This window comes from Trichosurus vulpecula, chromosome 2, assembly GCF_011100635.1.
Source record: "Trichosurus vulpecula isolate mTriVul1 chromosome 2, mTriVul1.pri, whole genome shotgun sequence".
NCBI lineage: Eukaryota > Metazoa > Chordata > Mammalia > Diprotodontia > Phalangeridae > Trichosurus > Trichosurus vulpecula.
Genome location: NC_050574.1, coordinates 20491845 through 20512469, shown reverse-complemented (window position 1 = coordinate 20512469; position 20625 = coordinate 20491845). Strand labels below are relative to the sequence as shown.

Below are 20625 nucleotides of genomic sequence, written 5' to 3'. Positions count from 1 at the left end.
GATCAGGAAAGTTAAAATAATCTCATTATTAGTAATATAATTACTACTTAGTAATTACTAAAATGAGAAATAAGAAGGGGAGAGCCTCTGACTCTCCCCAAGATATTGGTTATTAATAATCATTTCTCTCAGTGAAGTTTTAAGGAGTAAGAGTTTTTGAGATAAGCATATGTAGAGAGGGTCTTACACTTATTTTCATTCAGCTTTTTAGTCTTCAGTTCCAGAGTCTCTGTCCATCTGCCCCACCCCCCAACTCCTTCCTCGCCCACTGAGAAGACAAGATATACAAAACCCCATATAAATATAAATTAATGGAAAACAAGTTGCTGCATTAGCCATGTTCTGAAAAGAAAATCAAGAAATAGAAAGGAAGATTTAAAAAATATACTTCAATATGCTGTACTCTGAGTCAATTAGTTCTCTATCTGGAGCTAGATAACATTTCATCATGAGTCCTTTGGAATTGGAGTGGGTCGTTGCATTTATTAGAGTTGTCAAGTCTCTTTTGCAGTTGATTATCTTTATAATAGTGCTGCTACTGTGTAAATTGTTCTCCTGGTTCTGCTCATTTCACTTTTCATCAGTTCATACAAGTCTTCTCAGGTTTTTCTGAAACCATCCTCTTCATCATTTCTTATAATAGTATTTTAAAATATAATATAATATATAATATAATATAAATATAATAGTAGTTTTAAAATTTTTAAATAACATTTTATTATGTGTAAAAACATAAAAGAAAACCTTTGCTCTTGAATTGTACATAGTCAAGCCCAAAGGATTTGGCCCTTGGGCAGGCCATAGTTTATTATCCCTTATTGTACAAGGTTATATAGACTATGGTATTAACTCTGTCTGGACTAGGATGACATCCTAAAACCTGCTCTGTAAACAGGTCCAAACCACTTGCCATTCTCAGGAAGTACAAGAAATAAGATGATCACTGGAGCTGTAATTCGTTTGTTTTTCCTACCTCAGACAAGTTCTGAGAATTGGTGGGGGGGGGGTGGTGGTGAGTCGGGCAGTAAATAGACTCATTGCCAAATTCTCTTAATTGACTAGGATTGTATTCCACACATAGGGAAACTTGGCATTCCTGACTGATTTGTGAGAGCCTGTTCATCTGCTCTAAACTCTTGACTTATTATGGCCAAATAGGTGGGTGGGTGGTTGTTGTCAAGGCTGCTGAGTCTGTGAGGACTGGTTGGATTGGGTCCCAACCCAACAATCCCTTGGGTGCTGTCTATTCTCTTCCAGCCCAGCTCAGTTTGCCATCCAGCGTGCGTATCACTGGAGGGACATCCTACACCTACACAGCTGCCCAGCTGCACCTGCACTGGGGTGGAAAGACTGCAGAATCCCACGGCTCAGAGCACCGCATAAATGGAGTTCAGTATGACAGTGAGGTATGCAATTGGAATTTAGCTTATAATATTCCTTCTCACTAGAATCAGGTCTGATGATAGCATAAACATTGAAACTTTATTAGTCAGGCAAGTTAAAGCAAAGCAGCTATTTCAGCTAATATACTTCTATTTAAATCATCCTGGGTTTGAGTTGATCTTTAGCAAAATCTGACCACATGAATTTTTGTGAGCCCCCCTCAACTGTATTATCTTACCAGAAGCAAACTAGATGGTTAAGTGGTTAGAGTGCTAGATCTAGAGTCAGGAGGACCTGAGTTCAAATCCAACTTTAGACACTTACTGTAGCCCTTTATTACCATAATCCCAGAGTTAGGGTGGTTGCAGTACATAGAGTAGCTGCAGAGTCTGGAGTCAGGAAGAAGAATTCAAATCCTGCCTAAGACACTAGCTGTGTGACCCTGGACAAATTACTTAACCCTGTTTGCCTTCCTGTCTTCATCTGTAAAATGGACTGAAGAAGGATATGGTAAACTACTCTAGGATTTCTGCCAAGAAAACTCCAAATGGGATCACAGAGAGTTGGACATGACTGAACAACAATGTACCAGTTCAATTCAGTAAACATATACTAAGCACTAGTGGTACATCTTTATTGGGCTGCCTTCAGGATGGGGAGCTTCTATACAGTTCAGAGGATGTATCTGCAGTTGTATTCTTTCTGGGGTTCCATCTTTCTTCAAGTCTAACCATTGCCAAGTTTTAATTCCCTCAGGTGTCCTTTTACCCTGATAAGCCGTAAGTAAGATAGCAATTACTGGATGGCAAACTCCTTCATCAAAAGTCCTCCACAACCCCAATGTCCCAATTTAGCATGGAGATGACCCTGGGTTCTCCAAGGCTGTGCTAGTCAATGAATGGATGCACAAGTATTTAGATGCCAAGCACTGGGAACACAAACAGAAAGCCCAGCCCCTGCTCTTACAGAGCTCACATTCTAATGGCAGACCACGCATATAAGAGGTTTCAGCTGCAAGTCACTAGACAGGCCCACTGGTCCTTAAGGTGCAATGGCAAAACAAATGGTAATATATATTCTTTGATGTTATTTCCATGTATTTATTTCTGATGTTGAACCACTTCAAAGTGACAAGGATTTTGGTGGTGAGAGCTCTCTTTTCTGGATCTTCAGTAGCCCATGGCTGGCTTAGGAGATGAGGACTGACTTTCAGAGGCAGCTGACAGATAGCATCTCCACATGGCTTATTCCCCTGGATGATGACTTTGGAGGTTGGGCTGGTAGCAGGCTTAGTGGTTTGGATTTGGGCAACACTGCTATTCTTGGACTTACCTACCTGTCAGAGGCAATTGGTCAGAGATTGGTACTGGTGGTGTTGGGGATGGTGGGCGCTTTCTTCAACTGGAGTTGTTCCCTTCAGTGATGCCTATGAACGCCAGGGTTGAAGCAGGATCAGTGGTCTGGGGAGAGGGAATACCTCAGTTCTCAGAGTCCTGGGCTATCTCCATTAGAATCTGAAGGAAGTAGATGATTGAAGTAGTGGTGGGCCATTTGACCTGCAGTAACACCAATGTTACTTGCAGCTACTGTGGAGGTTTAAGACCAATAACACCAGCACACAGGAGGGCTGCTAGCACAGGTTCTTTGGTCTGCTTTTCTAAATAAAAGCAACTTTAAGGGGTTAACAATCTTAGTTTAATTAAACATACATACATCATTCACTTATTTCAGGTGGAAAAGTCAGCACCCTGAACTTCAGAGCAAAAACAAACAGAAATTACAAACTGAGAAAATAACACAAATCAACAGACAGGCTTCTAACTGTCTGACCATAGCAATACATACATAGTTACCAGAAAAAGAGAAGCACCAATATCTGGGTTTTCAAAGCCAGGGGGCTCTTTAACGGCTACCCAGAGTCTCGTCTGGCCAAATCACGTGAACACTCTTCCAATGGGTGAGCCCCAAAGCAAAATGTTAACCTCAGAGTATATATACACTTCTTCAGGGTCAGAGGGTGCCACAACCATGTGACTCAGACTCATGGGATTTAGACTTTCTTGTGACTTAAGCAGGTCATCAAAGACTCTTGATTTGAACAAAGGCAAGACTCAAAGGCACTTGATTGCCTTAGTGCTGAGAGGCACTCCAAAAAAAAAAAAAACAGCAAAAAGACCCACTTTGCTTACCATTACACCTGCCTGTCACATGCCACCTCCTGTCTTACCTCCAGGATGCAATTCTACTTGAGCTAAGATGACTGGCCTACCCCCTCAGATAAGATAATATTGATAAACACTTAGCACAATGTTTAACATATAGCAAGTGCTTAATAAAAGTTTGTATCTTTCTTTCTCCTCACTTGGGAGTGGGGAGCTCACATTCTAATAAGGGCAGATGACACAAAGAGGGAGGTTTCAGCTGCAAGTCAGATGGAGAGATAACATATTTGAGGGAAGAGGACCTGTATTTGTAGCGATCCAAAATGGTGCTCAGTCTTGTGTGTCTTCCTTCAGTTTTCACAGTAACCATGTTCGAGTAGTAAAAAAGGAGGTTGGCGACACTCACTATTGCAATTTTTATCCACAAACTGAATTGGAATGCTGGTACTCAGATTTGAGACCTTTGTCCAGTGATCCATGAGTTGATACGTTACCATATCACAAAACCATATCTGTGTGGATACTGCAAGTAAACCAGATGACAACAGAACAGCTCACAGGTTCTGTTTGGAGAGACAATATGAGGAGTTGGCATTCTGGGCTTCATTGTGTGACCAAGAGCAATCAGAAACATCCTTTGTGGGGCCAAGTAGTCATCTTGACTTGCCACGCTCATGTTGAATGGGAACAAAATCCACCACGAAGATTATTGCAGTAAGTGCACTAATGTAGAGAACATAGAAAGAGAAGAGGAGAGAGCAGTGCCTAGAGGGATGTCCCTGTTTGGGGGGAGGAGATGGAGGTCAGATGACTACAAAAAGAGATGCTGAATGAGTGCTTAGCTTCATGGAAGCTGTAATAGCAAGCACCCTGGCACTCTCAGGATGGCCTGCCAGCACAGGTTCTTTCCTAAAGGAAAGGCAACTTTTAAAGGGGTCAATGATCTTACTTTAATTACAGATAAGTAGAAACTACAAACAGAGAAATAAGCACAGAGATTCAACAGGCAGAGCTCCAATTGTCTGAACAAAGTAATACAGCCACTTACATACACCATTAGATCAGGGGAGTACTAACATCTGAGTAGTTGGGGGGGCTCTTAACAAACAGCTACTCAGAGTCCCATGCAGGAAATCAAAAGGCCCTTCTTATGAGCAAGCCCCCAAAGCAAAATCTCACCTCAGAATATATATGTACTTTTGGCTAATAGGCTCAGAGAAGGCATCAAAACCCTTATGACTCAGCGCCTAACTAGTTTAGTACCAAAAGGTGTGAAAACCTTCCTACAAAGCAAGCCTCCCCATAAGCAAACCTCCCCCTTATTAAGCTCCTTCTTAGACAAGTCCCTCCTCAGGCAAGTTCCTCCCACAATGGGCTCCATGTGACTCAGGATGTATCACAGCTGTGGGCTGGGCCAGGGCTCAAAGCAGCAAGACATCCATGATTGAAATACCTGTGTACCTTTAGACCTGGGAACACAGCCCCTGTTCCAGGAAAAAAGGGGACACGTGGTCACATAGGCCTATTAATGGATGGGGAAGATCTTCATCTTCCATTAACATTACAGGAGCCAAGGGAGGAGAGAATTCACAAAGCTTTTTAGATCTCAAGGAGAATGAGGACTGAGAAAAGGTCATTGGACTGATCAATTAAGAGGCCATTGGTAATCTTGGAAAGTGGAGTTTCAGTCAAGTAGTGAGGTTGGAAGCCAGATTGCAGGGGACTTCTGAGAAGTGAGTAGCAGATGAAGATGGAGGGTTGCCAAGAATAAATTACTTTTCCTAGGAGGTTGGCTATCAAAGGGGAGGAGAGATACAGGATAAGAGCTTGAGGAGATGGCAGAGTCAAGTGAAGAATGTTTTTTTTTTTTGTAAATAGTATTTTATTTTTTCCAATTACTTGTAAAGATGGTTTTTAACACTCATCTTTAATAAGATTTTGAATTGCAATTTTCTTCTCCTTCCTTCCTTCCCTTCCCATTTCCCCAAGACGGCAACTAATGTGACATAGGTTATACACGTACAATCATGCTAAACATAGTGAGTTTATGAGAGCCATAGAAAGTAAGGTGAGAGGGGGTGATGACTAGAACAGGAAGGGGTGGAGGAACAAGAAGTCACAATGAAGATGAAGAATAATTTTAGTAGGAATAAGTCAGAGGGAGGTGAAACTTGAGAATTCTATGTCATGGAGATTGTACAGTTATGGGTGATGAGATCTAAGTTATGACCATCCCTGTGGATAGTTAATGAAAAGGGAAGAAATAGGTCATGAAAGTTGAAGAGTCAGGAAGACCTGAGTTCAAGTCCTGCCTTAGACATGTACTAGCTGTGTTTCCCTGAGCAAGTCTCTTGGCCTCTCTATGACTCATCCAAGAGTCAAAATGAGAGAGGTGGATTCAGTGATCTCTCAGGTCCCTTCCATTTCTAAATCTATGATCTTATGAACTGGAAGGCAGGACATCAGTTGGTATGTTGAAATCTCCAAGTATGAGAGCAAGGATTGGACAGAAGAGGAAGCCTGTAAACTACGTGGTGAATTTATACTGGAGGGCCCTGAGGGCTGGCCTATTACCATAATAAAAGTCTGGATAGGGTGCCATCAACATTTGGAATGAAGCTCAAAGAGGAAGTTGAGTGATGGTGGCAGAGGGAAGGCTTGGAAATAACCATGAGCATCAAGGAGTGTGCCCATCTCTCCCCTGGCCTAGTAGTGTTAGCAAACATGAGAAAAAGAGCTCCCAGTACTGGAACAAGTGTGATCTCTTCTAGAGAGAGTCAAGTTTTTGTGAGCTCAAGAAGATGGAAAGAACATGGGTCAATACCACTATTGGTCTGTACCCCAAAGAGATCAAAGGAAGAGGAAATGGATCCATATCTAAAAAGTATTTATAGCAGCTATTTTTTTGTTAGCAAAGAAATGGAAATTGAAAGGATTCCCACCAACTGGAGAATGCCTGAACAAGTTATGAATGTGTGATTGTGATGGAATACTATTGTGCTGTAAGAAATGGCAAAGGGGATGGTTTCAGAGAAACCCGGGAAGACTTGTATGAACTGATACAAAGTGAAGTGAGTAGAACCAGGAAAACAATGAATACGGTAACAACAATATTGTAAAGCTAATCACCTGTGAAAGCCTTAGGAACGCTGATCAACACCGCTCAACTACCATTCCGAAGGACTCACAATAAAGCGCGTTATCTCTATCTGCCTCCGGATGGAGAGCTGATAGACTGAGAGTGCAGATTAAGGCATATTACTTTTCTTTCTTCCTTTTTTTTTTTGAGGGAAGGAGACATGGCTAATGCAGGAATTATTTTGCATGTCTATATGTATTTCTAAGGGTTTTGTTTTTATATTGCCTTTTCAATGGGGAGGGAAAATGAAGAAGGAACAGCATTTGGAAATGCAAAAAAATTAAATTAGAATTTAAAAAAAAGCAAGAATATAGGAAGAAAGGGTGAAGAATTCTAGAGTACCTAGAAGGGAGTAAAGTGTAAGAAGACTGGAAAGGTTGGAGGAAGAGGATAATAATAGCCAGCATTGCTATAGCATTTTAAAGTTTGTAAGGTGCTTTATATATCTTATTTTATTTGATCCTCCTAACACCTGTGGGCAGCTAGGTGACACAATGGATAGAGCATTGCACCTGGAGTCAAGAAAACTCATCATCCTGAGTTCAAATCTATTCTTAGACATTTACTAGCTATGTGACCCCGGGTAAGTCACTTAACCCTATTTACCTCAGTCACCTCATCTGTAAAATGAACTAAAGAAGGAATGGCAAAACCATTGCAGCATCTTTGCCAAGAAAACCCAAAATGGGGTCACAAAGAGTCAGACACAACTGAACAACAAACCCAAATCCTTCAAATTGCTCTACAGAGGTTTTAATTTCCCTAGGAAGCAACAGTTTCATGTGACTGTTCTCTGGCACATAGTAGGCACTTAATAAAGGTTTATTTATTGAATGATTTTAAAGTAGGAGTTCTTAGCTTAAGATATGTACACTTAAAAATTTTTTTGTATCCGTATTTCAATATTGTTGGTTTCCTTTATAATCCTCCATATTTTATTTTATGCATTTAATGAAAACGTTAGTCTGAGAAGGGTCCATAGGCATTACTAGGCTACCAAAGGGTCCTTGACACCCCAGATTTTGGGAACCCCTGCTTTAAATGCCTATTGCCCATCATTATAATTTGCCCTCTGTTCTTTGGTTGCCTAGGACAGTGGTCTCCAAAGCAGGGAGTGGTGGTGTAGCCATTGGAAACTCAAGGAGCCCACAGCTTGACCCTAAGGGGTGTGTGATCAACTAGTTAGGTGGTTGTTCAAGGCAGGAGGGACAGGTCTCAAGTCTGATTCCTGGAAGTTGCTTTTGACAGTGTCATTTTTTATTTTTGGACCTACACTGCCTATCATATTTTTGAATGTTCTGAATTGAATTAGCATCTTACCTGGGGGGAGGGGGCAGGGAACATTAGGAAAGGGCTTCCATGGTGTCTGCCCAATGACTATTGCATCAGATTCTTGTAGGGGACCCTGGGGTTCAGATGAGAGAAGCCTTCTTTCAGGCTTCTGTGGTTTTGCCTTCAAAGGAGTATCCAGACATCATCCTGACCTTTGCTCTCTCTCCACAGTTGCACATTTTACACTACAATTCTGAGCAATATAGCAGTGCTGATGAAGCCCAAGGAAAGCCTAATGGTTTAGCTGTGGTTGCAGTCCTCATTCAGGTAAGCTGAAGCTCTTTATTTATTTATTTATTTATTTTGGCAGGGCAATTGGAGTTAAGTGACTTGCCCAAGGTTACACAGCTAGTACATGTGTCAAGTGTCTGAGGCCGGATTTGAACTCAGGACCTCCTGACTCTAGGGCTGGTGCTCTACTCACTGTGCCACCTAGCTACCCAGAAGTTCTTTATTTTTACCATGGCTGATTGGGCTCAGATGCCTAGCCTACGGCCTGGAAAGAACTCTTCCTCTTTTCCTGTTGTTTCAGTTTGGATAGAAGTAATTTATGGTCCCCAGAAGCTCAGACTCTGTAGTGGGGCCACTTCTCTGTCCAGTCCCTGCTCACCATTACTAACTCACCCCTTACAATCTGTTTCAGGGAACCACAGGTTCCCCTGAAATTTCAGGTCAGCTTTGATGTATGCTCAAAGGGCAGAAATTAGCAAGACCTAGACATAATGGTGGTGATTCCAACATGATTAAGGATTAAGTGTAAAAACTTCGTTAGAAAGATTAGCCATTTTCTCATGTTCCCAGTGCATATAAAGGGGAAAATCAGAATAAACATTTATTAAGCCCCTACCATGTGACAGGTACTGTGTTAAGCACTTTACAAATATCATCTCATTTCATTTTCACAACAACCTTGAGAGGCAGGTGCTGGTAATTATCTCCATTTCACAGTGGAGAAAACTGAGGCAGATGGAGACTGAGTGACTTTCCCACAGTCACACAACTGGGAAGTGTCTGAGGCTGGATTTGAACTCAGGTCCTGCTGACTCTAGGTCCAGTGCTCTATTATGACACCACTTAGCTGTCTCTAGTCCTAAGTATGAGACATGTGGGCTATGGAGGTGAAACTAGGGGCTTCCTCAACACCACTGATGACCCACTCATGTTTTCTCTCCACTTACTGCCCACCTCCCCCACCAACAGGAACAGAATTCTTTTATAATGCTTTGGAATTGGGGCTCCTGTCTCTTTTATACCCTTGGTGACATCTCTCCAATCCCCAACCTCCTCACCACTGAAACTCCTGGACTGAAGCAAGGAGAAAAAAAAACAACAAATTCCATCATTAGGGGAGGGATATAGGCGTTTATTAAGCTCCTACTATATGCAAAGCTTTACAAAGATTATCTCATTTGGACCTCACCACAACCCTGTGAGGTTGGTAGTATTGTTCTCTCCATTTTACAGAAACAGCCAGGCAGAGATAAGTGACTTGCCTAGGGTCACAGAGCTAGGAAGTGTCTGATGCTGAACTTGAATTCAGGTCTTCCTGACTCCAGGCTTGGCACTCTAAGCACTATGGCACCACATAGCTGCTTCTAGGAGAAAGAGCCGAATGTGCCATGCATAATATTATGCAAAACAAGCTCCCTCAGTACCATTTAATAATCGCTTATGGCTATTCTCCTTAGGGCAAGAGGTCTAAAAGGGAACCTTTGGTCCTCTAATAACCCCTCCTCCTACCAAGTCATCACTCTGAGAGGTAACCTGGGGAGGTGGCCAGAGCCTTGTAGTCCAATTCAAATATTGCTTTGGCTACTTAGAAGCCGTATGACCTTGGCCAAGTTGATGTACTTTTTGAATTGTCCATGTCCCAAAGTTACTCCGAGCATCAGACGAGACAATGCCTGTGAATCACATTGTAACTATAAAGTGCTTTGTGGAAGCATTTTTTAAAAATAAATTTTTGTTGATATTTTTGGTTTCTTATCTATCCCTCCCCTACCCAGAGAGCCATCCAATATAGCAAACGGTAATTTTTTTTAGAGAGGGGAAAAGTCATCACAGTTGATCAATACATTGAAAAAGCCTTCAAACCTGTACAATGTGTAACAACACTTGTGGACCTTCCACCTCCGATAAGAGCGAGGTTGGGGGGCGGCTTCTCCTATCTTTCCGCCTGAGTCCTGCTTGATCTTTATAATTTTGTTACATTTACTTTTGACTTTTGTGTCATGGTTCTATCCAGTTACATTGTTGCAGTCATTGCATATATAGTTTCCGTGGTTCTGCTTGCTTCATTCTTCTTCAGTTCATATGAATTTTTTTGTGCTTCTTTGTATTCATCACATATTGTCAGATCTTTAAAAACTTTTTTATTTATTTATGGTCCACACCTCTGATTTCATTAGTGTAAGGAATTCTCTTTAAGGAAACTCTGTTAGTGCAAATCAACAACATTCTGCAACTGATGATGGAGTAGATTAGAGGGCAGTCCTGGAGCCTGCAAGACAAATTCAAGTTGTCTCTGGGGGTAGGTAGGTGGCCCAGTGAATAGAGCACTGGCCCTGGAGTCAGGAGGACCCGAGTTCAAATCCAACCTCAGTCATTTACTAGCTGTACGACCCTGGGGGAGTCCCTTAACTTTGATTGCCTCAAGTTTAAAAAAAGATATCTCCAGCTTATATTGGATGTGTTGCCTTGGGCAGATCCAGCTACTTAGATCTCTGTAAGACTTTAAGCCAGTGGTATATTGTTAAAGGTTTTAACTATCAGCTCTTGGGGGGGGAGGGGGGAGGGGATGTGGGCAGGATGCACTTTTAAGCTCAACCTGCATTGTTAGCATTTTCTCCATCACTTTCTTAAGTCTAGGCCATCAACAAAACAATCCAGCCCTGATATGGAGCATTTGCCAATTTCTAACAGCATAAATGCTCATATTGAAAATTTAACAAATGACTTTTCCAAACTGGTTGGAGCTAACTCCAGCAAATCCTTTCTTTAGGTTATTATTATTTCCAACTAAAAGAATTTTTCCTGGGAAGATCCCAGAGGGCTCTCTAAGCATTGTCCCTATTTAGCAATGAGCAAGCTGAACCAGCGAGAGACTGATTTCTGCAGTCATTTGATAGCAAAGAAGAAGAATATCATCTCCAAGAGGAACTCTGCTCGTCTGCTTTTCCTCGCTTCTTCCCAGAGAAGCCATCTAGAACACTAGAAAGAGGGCTGAACGTGGAGTCAGGACAGGTCTAAGCTTGAATCCTGCCCCTGTCACTTTCTAACTGAGTGGCCATGGACCAATCTCTTAACCTCTCTGAGCCTCAGTTTCCCCATCTGTGAAATGGAGATGATAAAACCCAGAGCACCTACTTCCCAGGGTAGCTATGAGAATCAAATGAGATGTTTGTGAAGGGTTCCATTGTCAGCAATTATTATTATGCCCTCTTCTTCACCATTCTGCACTGCCAATGCCCTCCCTCCCTATTCTGTTTTTTTCCTATAGGCTAAGAAAGATAAAAAGAATCCTTATTACGAGGAGATTTTTTCCCGTTTGTCTGAGATCCCAAATGTAGGTAAGTTGACACAGCACCAGGGGAAGAGAAACTAGCCCCAGGGACATATCAAAGGGAGGAGAGAAGAAGCAGGCAGACAGTTTGGAAATAAGGACCTGTCTGGGGGGCCCCCATCTTTGGGGCCAGGTTTCTCTTGCTGCACATTTGCTGCCCTTGGAAGGATTTGTCCATAAACTTTCCTTATGGTGAATGGCTATGTTTGGGAAGCTCTGGGGCATAAATCCCAGGATCATGGGGGACAAAAAGGAACATTGTGCAGAGCGAAAAAAACGCAAAATTTGGCATCAGGGGATTTGGGTTCAAATCCTGCCTTTGGCACTTAGAACCTGTATGACTTTGGGCAAGTCATCTAATTTCTCTGGGTCTCAGTTTCCTCCTCTATAAAATAAGAGTGGCTTGGTGACTTCTAATGATTGTATTATTGGATGGCATGAGGTCCACTAAGTGTATTTCTTCATTCTTTGCTGTTTTCCTTCATATCCTTGTTAGCAGTGTTCATCTTAACTCTCCAGAATCTTAGTTATTTTCTGAAAATTCTTCTAGTAGAAAGTAAGCTCCTTGAGGGCAAGACAATTTCATTCCTGTCTTTGTATCACCAGCAGCTATCAAAGTGTGTGGCACATTGTAGGCTTCTTAATATGAGGTGTTTTTTGGGAGGAGGGGCGCGGTATTGAATTGAATCCATTTTGAGCCAGGCAAATTAAAAAAGATTTTGAAGTATCTCAAAACAACAACAGAATCACTCTCTCAACCTCATTGTCTGCAGCACATGGTCACACCCAACACTTTCACCTTCCCCAAGAAGTATTTCCCTAGATTGTCACATTTCTCTTGGGCTCGGAGCGAGCCTAGATCAACAGACAACCTGGGGCATATCATCCACACATGGTACCCTTGGCCTAGAGTTTCCTAGATTCTCAAGGCCAGGCCCAATATTATTTCTGTCTTTGACTCATTCAACCTTTCTTGCCAAAGGCGTAAATTTTTAATATTTATTATTATTATAAAATTATTATATTATTAAATATTTAATATTTATTACTTCCAACCATGGTTCCTAGTTGTATCCTCTGAAGCAGTCATTGTTGAGTCATTTCAATTGTGTCTGACTCTTCGTGACCCTATTTGGGGTTTTCTTTGCAAAGATACTGGAGTTGTTTTGCCATTTCCTTCTGCAGTTCATTTTACAGATGAGGAAACTGAGGCAAAAAGGGTTAAGTGACTTGCCCAGGGTCACACAGCCAGGAAGTGTCTGAGGCTGAATTTGAACTCAGGTCCTCCTAACTCCAGGGCTGGTGCTCTATCCACCAGGGTCAGTCTAATTCCACTTCCCTATTACACTTTTTCAGATACTTGATGATACCTATTCTGTCCCCCAAAGTTTTATCTTCTCCAAGCTAAACATCCCCAGTTCCTTCAGCTGCACCTCATGACTTCTTCTGCTTTCTTAAAGTCCCAGCTAAAATTCCACCTTCCACAGGAAACCTTTCCTGACTCCCCTTAATTCTAGTGTCTTCCCTCTGTTGTTTCCAGTTTATCCTGTGTATAGCTTGTTGATACATGGTTGTTTGTATGTTGTCTCCCTCATTAGACTGTGAGATCCTTGAGGGCAGGGACTGACTTTTGCTTTTCTTTGTATCCCCAGCACAGTGCCTGGCACATTGCTGTTCTTAATTGTTCAATCATTTCAGTCACATACAACTCTTTGTGACCCCATCTGGTGTTTTCTTGGCAAGGATACTAGAGTGGTTTGCCAGTTCCTTTTCCAGCTCATTTATAGAGGAGGAAACTGAGGCAAACAGGGTTAAGTGACTTGCCCAGGGTCACACAGCTAGTAAGAGTCTGAGGCCAGATTTGAACTCAGGTCTTCCTAATTTCAGACCTGGCATTCTATTTACTGCATGACCTAGCTGTCCTAAGCCTGGCACATAGCAGGCATTTAATACACATTTATTGACTGACTGAAATGCAGGCCCTTCACCATTGTGGGTGGACTTCTTTGGATTTATTCCAGCTTATTTCTTTCTTAATTTGAATTATGTTTGAGGGCTGATTTTCCAAAGAACTCAAAACACTTGATTATTCTCCCTGTGGGGGATAGTATGGAAAGATGACAGGAGGGTGGTTTTAAAGGTTCCTTACAATGTCCCAGTGATAACCTTTGGATGAGCCAAGAGCATTTTCCCATTTGACTTTACCGGAAGAGTAAAAAGCAGATCAGAGATAGAATTTTTACACAACATAGGAAGGCCAGTTAGAGCTACAATTCAGCCTCATGACCCTATCTGTGTGGTTTCTCCAACCCCAGGCCTGTATTGGCCAGCTACCCTTGCTTGCCACAGATCTACCGAGTGGTTCAATCTTTCTCATTTTCTGTCTCTCTGTTAGGGGACAACGTAACTCTGAACTCCATCGATGTCCAGGGCTTGTTGCCCCATGACTTCTCAAGATACTTCCTATATTATGGCTCATTGACCACTCCCCCCTGCTCTCAGAATGTTACGTGGATAGTTTTGGCAGAACCTGTCACCATTTCCAAAGCACAGGTAAGCATTCGCTCCCCTGCTGTTATCCTTGACAAGCTTCCACTGATGGCTTTGGAGAGTGTAAGGAATGAATTCAGTTGCTCCACTCTATCCCCTGGTTCCTTGTGATGTTTATTACATTCAATCAATCAGAAAGCACTCATTAAGTGTTGTGCAAGCACTATGCTAAACACTGGGAGTACAAAGCAAGGCAAAAGCAGTCCCACCTTAGTCAACGCTTGATGGCGTGCCTGGCAAATAATAGAGGCTTATTGACTGCCCTCGAGGAGCTCAGTCTTGTGGAGGACACAGCACGTAAATGACTAGGTAGAGACAAGATATATACTGAGAAGGGCTATGAAATTGTGCATACCCTTTGACCGAGCTATACCACTCCTAAGTCTGTATCGCAAAGAGATCAAAGGAAAAGGTAAAGGGCCTGTTTGTACAAAACTATTTATAGCAGCTCTTTTTGTGATATCAAAGAATTGGAAATTGAGAGGATAGCCATCAGTTGGGGAATGACTGAACAAGCTATGGTATATGAATGTAATAGAATATTATTGTGCTATAAGAAATGATGAGCAGGTGGACTTCAGGAAAACCTGGAAAGATTTATATGATCTGATGCTGAGTGAAGTGATCAGAACCAGAACACTGTGCACAGTAATGGCAACATTGTACAGTGGCCCACTGTGAATGACTTAGCTATGCTTAGCAATATAATGATACAAAAGAATTCCGAAAGACTTATGATAAAAAATGCTATCTCACTCCAGGGAAAGAACTGATGGAGTCTGAATGCAAATTGAAGTATACCTTTTTTGTCTTCTTTAATATTTTTGCTTTCTTTAATATTCTTGTACAAATATTTTTGTACAAATAAGTCCTTTACCTTTTTCTTTGATCTCTTTGGGATACAGACCTAGGAGTAGTACAGCTTGGTCAAAGGGTATGCATTTTCTTTTGCAACATAGTTAATATGGAATATTTTGCATGACTGGATATATATATATAATCTATATCAAATCACTTGCCTTCTCAAGGAGAGGGGAGGGGAAGGAGGGAGGGTATAGACATAGTGTGGTATTGCTGGGTCAAAGAGTATGCATAGTTTTATAGCCCCTTGGGCATAGTTCCAAATTGTTCTCCAGAATGGCTGGGCTAGTTTACAACTCTACCAACAGTGCATTAGTGTCCCTATTTTTCCACATCCCTTCCAGGATTTGTCATTTTCCTTTTCTGTCATGTTAGCTGATCTAATAGATATGAAGTAGTATGTTAGAGTTGTTTCATATGCTTGTTGATAGCTTTGATTTCTTTTCAAAACTGCCTGCTCATATCTTTTCACCATTTATCAATTGAGAAATGGCTCTTATTTTTTTTTATAAATTTAGATTGGTTTCCTATATATTTGAGAAATGAGACCTTTATCAGAGAAGCTTGCTGTAAATTTTTTTTTCTCCTAGTTTCATGTTTTTCTTCTAATTTTGGCTGCATTGGTTTTGTTTGTGCAAACCCTTTTTGATTTAATGCAATCAAAATTAACCATCCTACCTTCCATGATCCTTTCCATTTCTTGTTTGGTCATGAACTCTTCTCCTATCCATAGATCTAACAGTAATTTTTTCTATACTCTCCTAATTTGCTTGTGACATCACTCTTTATGTCTAAATCATGTTCCCATTTTGAGCTTATGTTGGCCTATAGTAAGAGATATTGGTCTATGCCTAGTTTTTGCCAGACTGCTTTCTAGTTTTCCCAGCAATTTTTGTCAAATATCGAATTCTTGTCCCCAGAGTTTGCATCTTTGGGTTTATCAAAGACTAGATTACTGTGGCCATTTACTTCTCTATATTGTGTACCTAATCTATTCCATTGATTAACCGCACTATTTCTTATCTAGTATCAGATTGTTTTGATAATTACTACTTTGTAATTTCTTGCTTGAGATCTGGTACTGCTGGGCCACCTTCTTTCACTTTTTTTTCATTGGTTCCCTTGATATTCTTGACCTTTTGTTCCTCTGAATGAATTTTGTTACTGCTTTTTCTAGCTCTACAAAACAATTCTTTGGTAGCCTGATTGGTCTGGGACTGAATAAGTAAATCAATTTAGGTAGATCTGTCATTTTTATTGTGTTGACTCAATTTACCCATAAGCAGTTAATATTTTTCTGATTGTTTATATCTGTCTTTATTTATATGAAGAGTGTTTTGTAATTGTGTTTGTATAGTTCCTTTGTGTGTTTTCCTAGATGGACTTTCAAGTACTTTATGCTACATGCAGTTATTTTAAATGGAATTTCTCTATCTCTTCTCACTGGATTTTGTTGGTAACATGTAGAGATGCTGATGATTTATGTGGTTTTATTTTACATCCTACAACTTTGCCAAAGTTGTTAGTTGTTTAAACTAATTTTTTGGTTGTTTCTCTAAGATTCTCTAAGTATATTATCTAGTTTCTAAAACTCTTTCTTGTATTAGGAATCATGGTGGAAAGCTCAGCCCAGACCCTCAAAGTGAGTGGGTGGATGGGTAAAATTTCTAAAATTGTGCTCATGGGAATTAGAGATTGTCTAGTGGCTCTTTGAAACCTAAAGCAAATATTGGCATCAGAAAATGTGACTTGGGAAAGTCTGGCTTCCAGACGAGAGATTTAAGTCTTTTTTTTTAAATGCAAGACCATGGAAGCTAGGCCAAACTGGCCCAAGTCCCTGGCCAAATGGATGGTTGATTGGGAATGTGGATCAGGGGATAATCAAAGACAATATCATAAAGAAATGGCCTATCTACCTCCTGGCTGCCTACCTCCTTGCAGGGAGATGATAGGCTAATATATAGGATGAGACACTTTTTTGGGCATGACCAATATGGGAATTTGTTTTTCTTGACTATGCTTATTTTTTACAAGAGTTTTATTTTATTTTATTTTTATTCCGCTGGGGGTGAGTGGGAGAGAAAAATAAATATTTGATAATTGAAAAAAAATTAATTACAAACCAAACAGAAATAGCCTACATTTAAGGGTTCACTTCTCTTAGGTTGCTAACAATCCCATGGCTGGCTCAATAAGAATGTCCCAATTCTAGGCTGGAAGCTAACTAAGCCCTCTAGCCTCCACTTCCCCTGCATGATGAATGTCTCCTCTGTTACCTGCAGCTGGACAAGCTACAGAACTCACTCCTGAATAGTAATGATGAAGCACTTCAAAATAACTTCCGGGAGCCTAAGCCCCTCAACAAAAGGATAGTGGAGGCCAATTTTCCACCTGAACAAGGAGAAGGTCGGTGAAAGCCAGAACCTCTGTGTTGGGGATGGAGTTTTCTTTCTTGGAATTTATTGGTCATTAGGTACATTAGAGCATTGGTCATAGTGTATCACACTAAGAGTATAAGAGACCTTATTCTCAGATCCTGGAAGTTCTTGACCCCCAGTTCAGACATAGTGAACAGGTGCCTAATGAAATTAATATAAAATTTGGGGGAGGGGGAACATTGGCACACTATGTAATCAAGAGAGTTGTCCTGAAATGGGGGTGTAGAGAAATGTTTCAGGGCTTCCTATGACCTAATAATAACAATAAATTAAATTAATCAATATCAATTAATAAATTAAATAGTAATAGCTATACTATTATTAGGTTGGAGGAGGACCTGAAATAATTTATAATTAATAACAATTATTAATAATAACAAATAATAATCATGATTATAGCTAACATTTATGTCTTGAACATTAAGGTTTTCAAAATGCCTCACATATGTTATCTCATTTGATTCTTGTAACAATCCTGGGAGGCAGGTGCCATTATTATCCCAATTTTACAGATGGAAAAACTGAGGCTGAGGATTAAGTGACTTCCCAGGGTCAAAAAGATAGTATCTGAGGCAATATTTGAACTTGTCCTCCTGATTCCTTATATCAGTGGTCAGTGAGTATTTATTAGGCTCCTGCCATTTCTCAGCCCTTGTGCAAAGTGATGGGGATACAAAGAAAGGTAAAGACAGTCCCTACTCTCAAAGATGTCACCGTCTAATGGGGGAGACAGCACGCAAACAACCATGTACAAAAAGGCTACAGACAAGACGAATCAGAGATTTGTCAACCAAGGGAAAATACTAACATTAAGTGGAATTAGCAAATACTTCTTGCAGAAGGTTTTTAGCTGGGACTTCAAAAATCTACAAACTTTTTTGGTTGTTCTCCCTGTCACTAGGAGAGTTCCCAATATAGAAATACTTATTTGCAAGCTATATACATGTGCATGCTAATAATTATAAACATTATAAAACCTAGAGAAATAGAAATGATAAAGAATAAGATACAGATGAAATAATCTTGTACCCTAGAACTTTTAGTAAGCCACTGTTGTTTATTGAGTAGGATAATGATATGGTCAGATCTCTGTGTAAGGGAGAAGACCTTGGCAGCTGAGCAGAGAAGGGATTACAAAGAGGAGGTGAGGCAGGGAGTGAACTAAATAGGATATTGCAATAGTCTGAGGCAAGAGGCAATGAGGTTGGAAGAAAGGCAGGAGCCTTGTGAGTGGTGATGAAGGGTGTGTGAGAAATATGAAAGTAAAAAAAGACAATGTTGGCATTGGAGTGGATTTGTGGGGTGGATGAAGAGTTGAGGATGATTCTGAGGTTGTAGGCCAGGGTGCTGCCCTAGGCAGTAATAGAAGAGTTTGGAAAAGGGGAGGATTTTGCAGAAAGGGGAAGACATCATGTAATAAGATCTGTGGCGCAGATTACAAACCACCTGCTCATTCTTCTCAACATTCTTGTTCTTGCCGGAAAGGAAAAGAGTCATGGTCACGGTCACAGTCCAAGCCCAAGAAGGCCGCCAAGAAGCGTAATGACAGCTGAAAGGTAGAAGGCTAACAGTGAGCTGGGTGAATGTAGGGTTGAGGGGAAGGCCATGGTGTGGGTGTGCCTTGTGAGGTGGGGTGTTTCCAGTGTGGTCAATGGAAGTGGCAGTCCATGTGTTTGGGTTGAGGTTAAGCTATAACTGCCCAAGGGGCCAGAAGGGGAAAGACTGGGAGCAGGAACAGCTCAAGGAGAGGGAAGAGTTGGAGCATGTGTTTGGAGATAATGGGCGAGCAGTGGAGGAGTAGGTAGACAAGTTCTCCCTGCTGCCCCTGCTATTGTGGGGAGGGTGGTTTGCAGTCATAGTCCCATTTTCCTTCCTACTGGTTGACCATGAAGTCCTTTGGGGTCATACCACCTCCATCCTCTGACTTGGACCTGTCTTTAAAGCCTTATGTCCCCTCTAAAGTGACTAGGATCATTTTCTGGGAGAGGAAAATTTCATCTCTTTGCCAAGAAAGGCCCTCAATGTGTTGAAAGTCCCTTGATAAATGACTGTTCTTTTTCTAGAATGTTCTGAAGGTCCCAGTGGTGGTTTTCTAAAGAAAAAAGCCACCTGAGATACTTTTCTGCAGTTTAAAAATGGCACGAAGGAGGCAATTCTTATCAGAAATCAAAAGAAGCATTGTAGATAACAATCATTGGCCACCAGCTTAGAACATGAGCTAGAAGATGACAGTCCACCATTTCCTTCACCATAAAAACACTCCTTTCTCTGGATCCTTACTTAGTTGCTCCCTTATCTACACAAAGCTCTTTCTTGGATTACTAAACTTGTACATTTCCCAGATGTCTTAGTGGAATTGCTATTGCTGAAATGATCAGATGATGGAATTAAATTATACCTGGAGGGATTTAATAGAGACAGAACTGATGATAGAAATGGAAATCAATTACTTTGTGAATACTGATTTTCTACTGTTAATATCTGCTTTGATGGACATTAACTCTCCACCAATCTGCCCTTCTCTTATGCATTGAGATATAATAAAATTACTTGACGCTTCGAAGTTGTCCTTTTATATATATATATGTATTTTTCCTTTTTCTTGGGTGTCTTACTCCTTGAGATACACTCAGGGACAAAACAGGAAAGAAATGAAATTTAGGAGAAAGAGGAGAGAGTGGGTATAAGACCAAGGGATGTGAAAAATAAGGATACTAGAGATGGGCATCAACAGTTTATGCAATATTCTACAACTGTAATCCCCAACCTCTACAAAGAAAAGAGGGAAGTGTATTTACTCAACTCTTTTCTAGAACCAAGCTTTTTTCTTGGTCATTATAATTACGCTATATTTTTGTTGTTCTTTCTGTTTACATGTGCTGTATCTGTTGCATATGCTGATTGGTTTTGCCCAATATCTCTCTTTTTTCTCTCTCTTTATCCTTTGTTATAAGAGACGGCTCACTAGGTAGAGGATGGAGAGGGATATATCCAGAAACTAAAGTGAAGTAAAAACAAAAGGTCTTGATAATAAATTTTTTAAAAAGAAATGTGAGAGAGGTAAAACCAAGATGGTAGAATAAGGGCAGAGACTTATGGGCTCTAGTAAATTGTCCCTCCAAACAAATTAAAAACATGCCTCAAATCAAATTCTGGAGCAGCAGAACTAGCAAAAAGTCAGGATAAAACAACTTTCCA

The 20625-nt window shown here is 40.8% G+C and overlaps 1 protein-coding gene across 1 annotated transcript in view; it reads left to right on the top strand.

Moving 5' to 3' along the window:
- CA6 (carbonic anhydrase 6) overlaps positions 1–18980 on the top strand; it is a 30224-nt gene extending 11244 nt beyond the window's left edge. Inside the window, exons 2-7 of the mRNA XM_036743633.1 lie at positions 1258–1406; positions 8188–8283; positions 11516–11585; positions 13974–14131; positions 17272–17395; positions 18913–18980. Of these exons, the coding sequence (XP_036599528.1) occupies positions 1258–1406; positions 8188–8283; positions 11516–11585; positions 13974–14131; positions 17272–17395; positions 18913–18980 (665 nt within the window). The remainder of the gene's footprint in view (positions 1–1257; positions 1407–8187; positions 8284–11515; positions 11586–13973; positions 14132–17271; positions 17396–18912) is intronic.
- Positions 18981–20625: the final 1645 nt, after the last annotated feature.